Source organism: Solanum tuberosum, unplaced genomic scaffold (genome assembly GCF_000226075.1).
Source record: "Solanum tuberosum cultivar DM 1-3 516 R44 unplaced genomic scaffold, SolTub_3.0 scf00141, whole genome shotgun sequence".
Classification (NCBI taxonomy): Eukaryota; Viridiplantae; Streptophyta; class Magnoliopsida; order Solanales; family Solanaceae; genus Solanum; species Solanum tuberosum.
In genome coordinates this window covers 1011844-1022280 of record NW_006239075.1, presented here as the reverse complement: position 1 = coordinate 1022280, position 10437 = coordinate 1011844, and the positions used below count along the sequence as shown (strand labels likewise).

Genomic DNA, 10437 nt, shown 5'->3' with positions numbered 1-10437 from the left:
TTTTTTTTGACTGATTCTTAAAATTAAATCGTGATAATTGACAACATAAAATTGTTCAAAAATGTTGTATGTGCGTAGTCTTATTGTGCCTTGAATAGCGTCAAAGAAAGTACAGGTTTGTGATAAAAAAACTTATTCCTTTATCCACGCAAACAATCGCTTCAAAAACTTCGTTATTAGCCCCAAAACATACCATTTATGTTATTGGGCCCGTGCATAGCACGGGCAACAAAATCTAGTAAGACTAAAAAATTGAGTTATATAGAGTTAATGATAAATAAAAATTACGATTTTCATAACTACATATTATGTTATTTACTTACTTGAATTATTATTTTTTGTAAGTTTTATAATGTAACTCTTATTTTTTTTATATTAAAATATGCTTAATATTAAGTTGATCTACACATGTATTATCGATTGAAAAATACAACATTGAAATTTGATATTTATATCCAAAATGTTGATAAACGTCAAAGCCAATCTATCATTCTATCTTGTGACGGTATTCACAATAACAAGACTTTACCTTCTAATTATTTTATTTATAAATTTTTTGGCTAACAATTTTATCCTATGTTTCTGAAAGAGATTGCCTTCATAGTTTTAACACTGATCTTTTGATTATGTATTAATAACTTTATAAGTTATATTAATATATTTTTTTCAAAACATAGTAATAATTTTACCAGTTATATCAGACTCGTTTTCAAAATAAATAAGAAGGTAAAGAAAAATAACCTTGCAATGAGGATAAGATTGTGAATATCAGTCCCAAAAACAGAAGAATTGTTGATGAGTTGAAGATTAGCAAAAAGTGAATTTCCAGTGGTAGCCACAGATTTGATTGAGTAACCATAGCCAATTACTTGCTGTTGAGCTTCTTGCTGTTTAATAGATATGGCAGAATAGGGTGAAAATATTAATAAATGGATCAAAAAGAAGATTAAAAAGGTGTTTCTGTGTAAAGATGGAAACTGTGTTGCTTTCATTTTTCTTGATCTATGGAGGAACACAAATTAAAGTGGTCATTTTATGTTTGGTTTTTGTGGAAAACATCACTTTCCTTTTTGTTTGTCTTCACTCCTATATGATTTTTATGCCTTTTAACTTTTTCTAAATATTTTAAATGGTTGAATGTCGTGACTTAAAATATTTTTTATACAGTTTTAAAATATGTAAATGTTTTTTTTTTTAAATTAAAAATTTTATGTTTGAATTCACGTTGAATAAAAGAATTAAAGATTTTATGGTCAAATTCATGTGGAGTATTAGATAGTTTGATTGTAACACATCGAACCGAGACAAATAAATTAAATTAAAATAAAAAATTATTATATTTGACTAATTTTATATATATGTGCGGGTTCAACTCCCTTTAACCTTTTCGTGTGTTTACATTTTATATATTGGAGTTTCATAGTAAAAAATTTGTCGCCATCCCCATAGTTAATAGAGCATCCACGATCTTAAAAATTTGAATTCGCCATTGACAATAACATAAATAAACTTTTTTTTAAAAATTGATGGCGTATTTGAGTCGAAAAAAGCTTGATAAAACAAGACAATACAGTGCGGATATTTAAGTATTAGAGACCCAAAGTATTATACGTATTTTCCTCGTACCTTAAGCAACAAAACAAGGGCAATATTGTCTTTTGATCTTTGCGATATCAAACCTGAGAGGGGTAGCTTAGTCATTTCCTTTGTTCACAACGGCTACTTATTTGCTGTCCGTTAGATATAATCATAGTGGGAAATAGGAGAGTCCAGTCCACTGCACGCTCCCCTAGAAGTTAAAGTCGGCCGCTAAAAAATTGCCACACACTGCTTAACTTTCTCACAAAAATTCCAAAAAACAAAGGGAAAAAACCCCATTTTCATGATTCAGGTTTTCTTCAAAAGCTATTAGGGTTTTTTCCCCTCTTCCATTTCAAGAAAATTCTAGGGTTCAAGAATCAATAACAAAAGAAGATGGAGAAGTTGAACAGCATTTTCAAGAAGAAGACTTCACCTAAAGGTAAGATTTTTGTCCCTTTTATTGTTTTTTTTTTTTTTTATCATTTTGTGTTTTGAGTTATGATCTATGGTGAAATTTTTGTAATTGATTAACAGAAGCATTGAGGACCAGCAAAAGGGAAATGGCTGTTGCTACCAGAGGTACTGTTTACTGTCTTGGGGTTCTTTTAAAATGACTCACTAGCTGAGAATTTGATTTAGTTTTGTTTGATTAAAGAGTAGCTTTTTTTATTATTTGGATTATTAAAGGGATGTAACAAATTTAGAAATAATACACTCTAAGCTCATTTGGGATCTCAAATGCATAGGCATTAGGCTTGTCCTTGGGCATTTTGCCGTAACGCCTATTTTCCTTGTTATGCAGAAACGTCTTTCTTTTGGGATGCTATAATAGTGGTTGTATTCTTTTAGTTTGATTTTAGATGTACATCGAACGTTATGCTCTATTCCTTGTTAAGCAAGAGATGCTTAATTTGTTTGGACGTCTAGAAATATATGCACCAGCAAAGAGGAAAAAAACAATTGCACTAGGCGGAAATTTCTGTCTTTGATATTTGGATTTAGCAATACTTAAGCTTATCAAAGGTAGAGGCTAAACTCAAGCAATAGACTATTAGGTATATTAACTAAAGGAAACCCCTTGGAGATATTAGGTTAAGGTTGTTGTGCCTTTGTTCTGTGTAGTTTCTACTTTGCAATTAGAATAACAAAGTTGAGTGATTGTGAAAAGGTTCCATTTTTATGTGAAAAGAGGTTATTGAGATATACTGGTTGAAAGTTCATTAGTAATTAGACAACAAAGTCATGTAATATCTGTAAAGGATTAGGTAAAAATAGGTGGATGGCTCGGCTCTATTACCTTCTATTTCAATTCTCTATGGCGCTGGTGCTTCATAACAGGATATGATATTAGGAAAAATGATATAATTAGTTTTTGGGACTAAAAGGTAGTTCAGGTGCATTGCAAAACAATATAACCTGCAAATTCACAGAGTTGGAAGAAGTGCTATGTTGGCTAAAAACTAGAAGTACTTGTTTCCTTCGCAAGTGACTAGCTGTCTGAACTCAAGTACTTAAAAGTTTTTATTGACTCTTTTATTTACTTTCCGTGTCATTGTTGAGTGTCATTCTTAATTTTGATAAAGCTATCAGGGGTCAGCTGTTTTGCTAAATGAGGAAACAAATTACATATTCCAGGTTTTATATTTTGAACTATTATCATTGTTACGCCATTCTAGTATATTTCACATCATTGTCATTTGCACAAGCAAGGAGTTGGAGAATGCAAAAAGCATTAAACAATTTTTGGAAAAAAAAAATCATTGTCCAGAATGTATCATAGTTGGATGTCATTCTTATTTTTTATTTAGATCATTATCATTTTGGTAAACAAGAAGACAAATTTTCCTTCTAAAAAAAAAACAAGAAGACAAATTTTTATTCCACGTTATCTATTGTGTTGTTATATAGTGGGTTGGAATATGATAACTTGCATTGTCTTCCTCGTTTCTTACTTGGTGTTTTTACGTTTCATTAATTCTTCTCTTTTTTTGTTCATGTATAACTTTAGGCATTGAACGGGAGATCTCATCCTTACAAATGGAGGTAAGTTATTAGGAAAATGTTCATAGACATGAGGCAAGTGTGTTTGTTCAGTAAGTTCAGAGTATTCTTGCGAAATTTAAGTCACGAAAAGTTTAAAGTATTCTTACAATAATCATCTTTTCATCTGTGTAAATCTACTTATTTGTGAACTTATATAATTCTTATTTCACTATCTCGTAGGAGAAAAAGTTAGTTGCAGAGATCAAGCAAACAGCCAAAACAGGAAACGAGGCAAGTGTTTGCTCATTAATTCTTTTTTCCTGACTACTTCACTTGGAATTGTGATCATTCTAATAGATAATGGCTTCTAGTGGGTGCTTATTTGCATTGGAAACTGCATACTTTTTGCATCCCGCTGTTTCTTTTGTTTATCAGAATTTGAAATGCATACTCTTGAGAGATGAGCCATTCTCAGATTGCATAAATCATTGTCCTTCGGAAGAATTCATGCATAGTCACAACCTTGGAGAAAGAATATTTGATAGGGAAGTATCAGAATTTGAAAGACATTGATTTGCCTTTGTGATTTGTTCATTTTTCTTTAGAATAAATGACCTGTGTTTGGTAAGGTCTCCAATTTAATTGAATCGAGCCAAGTACCCACAGATATTGGCGTGATTTGAATATACTTGCCAAATGTGCGAAAGAATTAGAGCCCAACATAGTTTAACTAATTTCAAATTCTTAATGTTCATTCTCTCACCAACAAACAATTCACAAAATTTGTGTATTGGTTTATGTATTTACATAAAATGCTTGTATGAGGGAGGGTGAGCCATGTTAGCTGAAAGTGTTTCAAAATAGAAAGAGAAAGGCTGAAACGAAGCACTTAAAACTGAGTTGTTGAAAAGAAAGGCAGTGCCCGAGACACTTGCTAACGAGCAGGCAGGACTGACTTGAAAGAGAGGCTCTACTTGAGAGGAATATAGTAACTTGATTTATGCTTGCTAAGACTTAAGTTTGAATCTAGGCTAATTAAAGGCTTACAAATTCATTGAAGACTCGATTCAGTTGGTCTTTAAAACACTGATTTTACTCGGTTTAATAAAACTCAAGTTTGAATCAAGGTTAATTAAAGGCTTGGATATTCATTGAAAACTTGATTCAGTTGAAGCTTTGGTGGTAAACATGGATAATTATACTTGTGATCCAGGTGAGAAATGAATGGCTTTTAAAAAAAAAAGGGTGAGGAAAGAACTCATCTCATCTGCTATAAGCAATTTCTTTTTCCTCAAAAGTAAATCTTGCTCACACACTTTGACTTGTCAGGCCGCCACCAAAATTCTAGCTCGTCAACTTGTGAGATTGCGGCAACAAATTGTCAATTTGCAAGGTAGTCGTGCTCAAATTAGGGGTGTAGCAACTCATACACAGGTCAATCTTTTCTCCCGAGTATTATTGTGTATGAAAAGTAATTGAAAATTTTAGTGGATCTTATATGTGGCTTCTTTTCTCTTCTGTAGGCACTATATGCTAGCACCTCTATGTCTACTGGAATGAAAGGTGCAACTAAAGCGATGTCTGCCATGAACAAGGTACTGATTATTTGTTGGTTGTGAGTTTTTTTTCTCTTTTCCTTTTAATCCTCAGAACTTTTGAAAGTGAAATGTTTGTTTCCTACAGCCGAGCAAAAACTCATCCATTTTGTTTGTGTTTGTGCTACCATTTAATTATTAAGGTGTAAATCCCTCCAATTGGTTTATTCTTTGTGTTTTTACTTCTCAGCAAATGGCACCAGCAAAACAAGTTAAAGTGATCAGAGAATTCCAGAAGCAGTCATCACAGTTGGACATGACAGTAAGCACTTTCATCCTTCTAAGCGATGCTTCACATTATTGACTTACTTCATGCTATAAGTTCTCTGTACTTATGGACAAATGCAATGTCTTGAAGGCAACTAAACATTTCAGTTTGATGTGAAGTTCAGACTAAGCATACTAATGAAACTATCTGATTTTTCCAGATTGAGATGATGTCTGAATCCATTGATGAGACTTTGGATAAAGATGAAGCTGAAGAAGAAACTGAGGAGCTTACAAACCAGGTTCAATTATTATTCATCATGCAGTTAGTCTGTTTCCTAATTGTATTTTTCTGGTCATCTATTCTAATTTGTGTTTTCATGTTTAGGTGCTGGATGAGATTGGCGTGGACATTGCATCACAGGTAGGTTTTGGATCAAGGATAGTTGAGCGTATGATCAGTTGCTTTCCTCATCTTTAGTTTGCAAGCTGTTTATTCATTATTGATTTTTATTTTGGCAGTTATCTTCAGCTCCAAAAGGTCGGATTGCATCGAAGAAAGTCGAAAATGTTGCCCCCCCTAGGTATGTGGAACTGTTTTAAATCACACGTCATACATGGATTTTCTTATGTAGTTAAGTTGGATTTTTGTGTGTTTAGACGTGTTGAGCTACGTTTCTTCTGCATTTCCATATCAAACTGTCAGAGTCAATACTCAACAATACTTCCTTTCTGTTCTCTGGTTATAATCTCCTTACTTTTCTGGTCATGACGGTTGTTCTACACTCCTTTTACCTAATGCTGACTATGAAATTTCATTGATTAATGTACTGAGCCCAATCTAGAATTCCTCTACATTCGTTTTTGGCGTGGTCAGAAACAATCAGAAAATAGTATTTATGTTAATATGAAATGGCTCCTAGTTCTTCTAGGGAACATTAAGTTTGCTACTATGTTAGTCTACCTAACAATTCTTCCCTATGTGAATGCAGTTCTGATACTGCTGCGGATGTCGAGGAACTTGAGAAGAGGTTGGCCTCTCTTCGAAGAATTTGATGAACGTGCATATTTGTGGACAACTTTTATATGTGATCCTTGTATAAATTTCGCTTTTAGAATTAAAAATATAGTATGTACCATGGTACCAATTTGTATTTCTCAACTATTTTGCTATAGCACCAAACATCAACATTTATGCTGTAAGAATGAAGTGGATCCTATTTGGGTTTTATGATCCTTCTCCATGTAATTTTTTGTATGTAGTTCCTTGAATTCATTGATATACCTTCACAAGGTAGAGGGAGGTCGTCTACGTACACCCACCCTCCTCATGCCCCACTTGTGGAACTATACCGGGTTTGTTGTTGTTCCTCAAATTTGTTTCACATTTCATATCAATACAAACTTCTGCTACAATACATTACAGGTTATGAAACCAAATGAAAAGCAAAACTTAAAACTTATTTTTACTTTTTTCCTTAAATATTACAATATACCATCAAGCCAAAAGCAGTTCTTTAGTGAATCAAACTTTTCCCATCTTGACCAACTTTGAATGGAAGGATTGGTAGACTCTGTTCATGCCAGAAGAAGTTATCAGGATCAACCTCAGTCTTGACAAGCACAAGCCTGTCATAATTGTTCTTGTAGTACTTTTTCCCCCAGACACTAGCTTCCAAGAAATTTGAGTTGGCATTTTTGTTCATGCCCAAATCAAGATCTCTATAATTCACATAAGCTTCTCTAGGGAATTTGGATACAAAAGTGCCCATGTACTCATAAAGTCCTCTGATCCAGTTGATATGTTTATCTGCAGTTTTCTTATCTCCATCTGTCCAGGATGTTAAGTACTGTATCTTGCAGATAACCCCTTTTCTGTGTGGGAATGGAATTGAAGATTCTGATATCTTCCCCATCATTCCTCCATAGGGATTCCATATCATCATAGGTGAATCATCTTGTAAAAACTTCTCCCACATCCCTTGAAGTCCAGTTACTGGAACTGGTACACGGAGAAAATCCGATTTAGCCTTGAAGTTTACTGTTGGGAATAATGACTTCCCTTGAAGTAGGAACTCAGGTTTAATGTTACTTGGATAACCAGCAATATAAATGACTGATTGAATCCAGCTCATTTCGACACAATCCTTTCGTGTCAATCCCAATTCAGGAAAGCTATGATTCATCACATCAAGAAGCCTATCAGTTTTTCCAAGAAACAAGGCTTGGTAAGCTGTTTGCACTGTTTTCTTCCCTTTTGTTGAATTGACTGTAGTTATGAGGATTCTGATGAAGAGATCTTCATCAATCTTGTGTGCAACATGTTGCCATTTGTTTAAGACTTTTGTTGCACCAGTTTCCAGTGTCTTTGGAACTGTGAAAACTGTCACAGTTGATGGAACAGGAACAAGTCTAACTTTCCAAGCCAAGATTATGCCAAAACTGCCTCCTCCACCCCCTCTGATTGCCCAAAATAAGTCTTCTCCCATTAAGGCCCTGTCAAGAACTCTGCCACTGGCATCAACAATCCGAGCATCGACAGCATTGTCTGCTCCAAGACCATATTTCCTCATCATAGGACCATAAGCTCCTCCAGTGATATGACCACCAATTCCTAAGCTGGTGCATAGGCCAGCAGGGTAACCATGTGTCTTGCTTTTTTCTGCAATCCTATAGTACACTTCACCAATCGTCGCACCAGCTTGAACCCATGCACTGTTGTCCTCAATGTCCACTTTAATCGCACGAAGTTTAGCTAAGTCAAGCAAGATAAAGGACACTGATCTTTTCATCTCTGATGTGTAAGATATGCCTTCATAATCATGACCTCCACTCCTAACTCTAAGCTGAACTTTTAGCTCTTTCGCGCAAATAACTGCTGCTTGGACATGGGATTCAATCAAAGCAGTGAAAATAAGCAGAGGTTTTTGTTGAGAAGGTGTCAAACACCTTAGATTTTGGGCAGTGGATTTAAGGACAGAGTTGAATGAAGTAGCATTGGAAGTAGGAGTGAAGAAAGCTGTGGAGAAAGGGATCGAACGATCCGAATGGAGTGTAATACATTGGTAGAATTGATCTTGAATTGTATATGAAACAACACATGAAGCTGAAAATAGTAATATGAATGAAAATAGAATATTCATAGAGATTGAAGAAGCCATGAGCCTCTCTTGTTTTCTTGCTTGTTCTGTTTTCAACAAGTGTAAATGAGAGGCCTTATATTCAAAATTTTCAAGACCTTTATCCCATGTTTGGAGGATGGGAAAGAGAATAAAAAATTTGGAGGGGAAATGGGGGAGAAAATGGGGCAAAGGAGAAAAATATTCCTTTTGTTTGGGTTGGAAGAGAATGGGGAGGAAAATATGACTCGACATAATTAACTTTCAATTAATGTGGCCTAGTGGTCAATCAAGTGATTGAGAGTCAGGTCTCACGTTCAGATTCTAGTGGAGAAAAAAAAAAAGATTAGGTGATTTTTTCCATCTGTTTTAGCCTTGGTGGATAGAGTAACCTGGTACCCGTTGTTGGTAGCAGATGACAGGTATCTCATGGAATTAGTCGAGGTAAGCAAAAGATGACTCGGACACCATGATCATAAAAAAATGTGAGTTTGGTCCATTTATTGAAGAAATATGATATAGTTGAACTCTTTTTAGAATCATATTATCGTCAAATATGGAGTAACAATACAAGTTTAACATAACATGTGAGTAATTAAGTGGTGAAATGGTTAATAAGTATTGGTAAACTTGTGAATATGCACAAGCAAAGAAATCAAAAATAAACATTTCAATTATTTGAAAGTTAAATATATCAGATATCATAGAAACAATAGAATTTATCAATAACAAAAGCACCAAGAGTGTTTTTTTTATTTCTCCCCTATTAACCTTTTCTTTTTTCTTACTTTTGCTTTTTCCATTTTGCATTATTATATCAAATAAAAGAAGGAAAAGCTTCAAAATATTATCTTTTCCATTTCTTTCCTTTCTCTCCTTCCCAAAAAAAAACAAGTTTTTGGTAGGTAACTTAATGAACAATCATCTCTTTTTAACAAAGGAAAAATTGGAGATTTGTGGAAATAAGTAGTGGCTAGTGGGGTTCATGGGAGTCTAAAACTTAAAGACTTGAAAAAAAAAAAAGAAGAGTCAACATCATATTATATGCTTTGATTTTTGCCTAAATTTTAGGATGCATGAGAGGGCTTCTATTATAAGGGACTTGAAAGTTTATGAAAGAAAAATGGTAGTTTACTTGCCTTCTAATTGGGTTGAAAGACAAATTTGTCAGAAATCTTGCCTTAAAGAATTGCTAAGTAAACATTTTCACTAATAAATATCTACTTGATATAGTTTTTTGAAAATCTAAGTAATAGTCTCCATTCATTTTTACTTATCCATTATATTAGAAATAAATGTCTATTTTTACTTGTTCAGTTTGGAAAATCAAGAGATGATTTATCATTTTATCTTTACTATTAAGTACTATTTCATTTTCCAATATATTTTCCAAAATATTGAATTTATTATTTTCAGAAGATGATATAATAAACTTGTCGTGTTATTTATTGTTTCTTAAAAAAATGTGCCAAGTCAATATTGATCAAGTTAAAAAATGGACGGAGCAAGTATATAATAAAATGTTTTTAAAAATTAAATTTTCAAAAGAATTTTTTTTTAGAAAAAATTAGAATGCATGAAATATCCAAAATAAACCCAAACAACATAAAAGAACAAAACAATGGACCAACACATTTTTTTTATGAGAAACAACAAATTTTAATGAACTAGTAAAGAAAGCAACAGTATCACCTCTTTTTTTTTAAAAGTGAAAGTGGTTTAGTTGTAAATGATGTCAATCAAATCTGAAATCTCTATTTTTGTTTCACATTGTATTTTTTATTTTATTTTTTGGTCTTCTATGAGATAGGAATTCTTTTCTCCTAAAATGAGATGGAGCTATTTTATATTTCTTTATTTATTTAAAAAAATACACTTGAGAAGTCTCTAAGATTAAAACTAAAAGAAACTTGTAAAGCCAAATCATATTGATGAAATAATTGAGTCAATGG

General features: G+C 33.2%; 3 protein-coding genes across 3 annotated transcripts in view; 1 reads left to right on the top strand and 2 right to left on the bottom strand.

The window, feature by feature from the left end:
- Positions 1-1051, bottom strand: part of LOC102597879 (alpha-glucosidase-like) — an 11674-nt gene extending 10623 nt beyond the window's left edge. Inside the window, exon 1 of the mRNA XM_006353024.2 lies at positions 742-1051. Within this exon, the coding sequence (XP_006353086.1) occupies positions 742-992 (251 nt within the window). The 5' untranslated portion in view covers positions 993-1051. The remainder of the gene's footprint in view (positions 1-741) is intronic.
- Positions 1052-1768: 717 nt separating this feature from the next.
- On the top strand, positions 1769-6597 carry LOC102579000 (vacuolar protein sorting-associated protein 2 homolog 2). Its single transcript, XM_006352971.2, has 11 exons — positions 1769-2020; positions 2116-2160; positions 3590-3624; positions 3805-3855; positions 4894-4998; positions 5088-5159; positions 5350-5421; positions 5588-5668; positions 5755-5790; positions 5889-5950; positions 6359-6597. The coding sequence occupies exons 1-11, from the start codon at positions 1975-1977 to the stop codon at positions 6420-6422; spliced, it is 669 nt and encodes a 222-aa protein (XP_006353033.1). The 5' UTR covers positions 1769-1974; the 3' UTR covers positions 6423-6597.
- Positions 6598-6734: 137 nt separating this feature from the next.
- LOC102578664 (tetrahydrocannabinolic acid synthase-like) lies at positions 6735-8615 on the bottom strand. Its single transcript, XM_006352970.2, has one exon. It carries the CDS (start codon positions 8525-8527, stop codon positions 6884-6886), a length of 1644 nt encoding a protein of 547 aa, XP_006353032.1. The 5' UTR covers positions 8528-8615; the 3' UTR covers positions 6735-6883.
- Positions 8616-10437: the final 1822 nt, after the last annotated feature.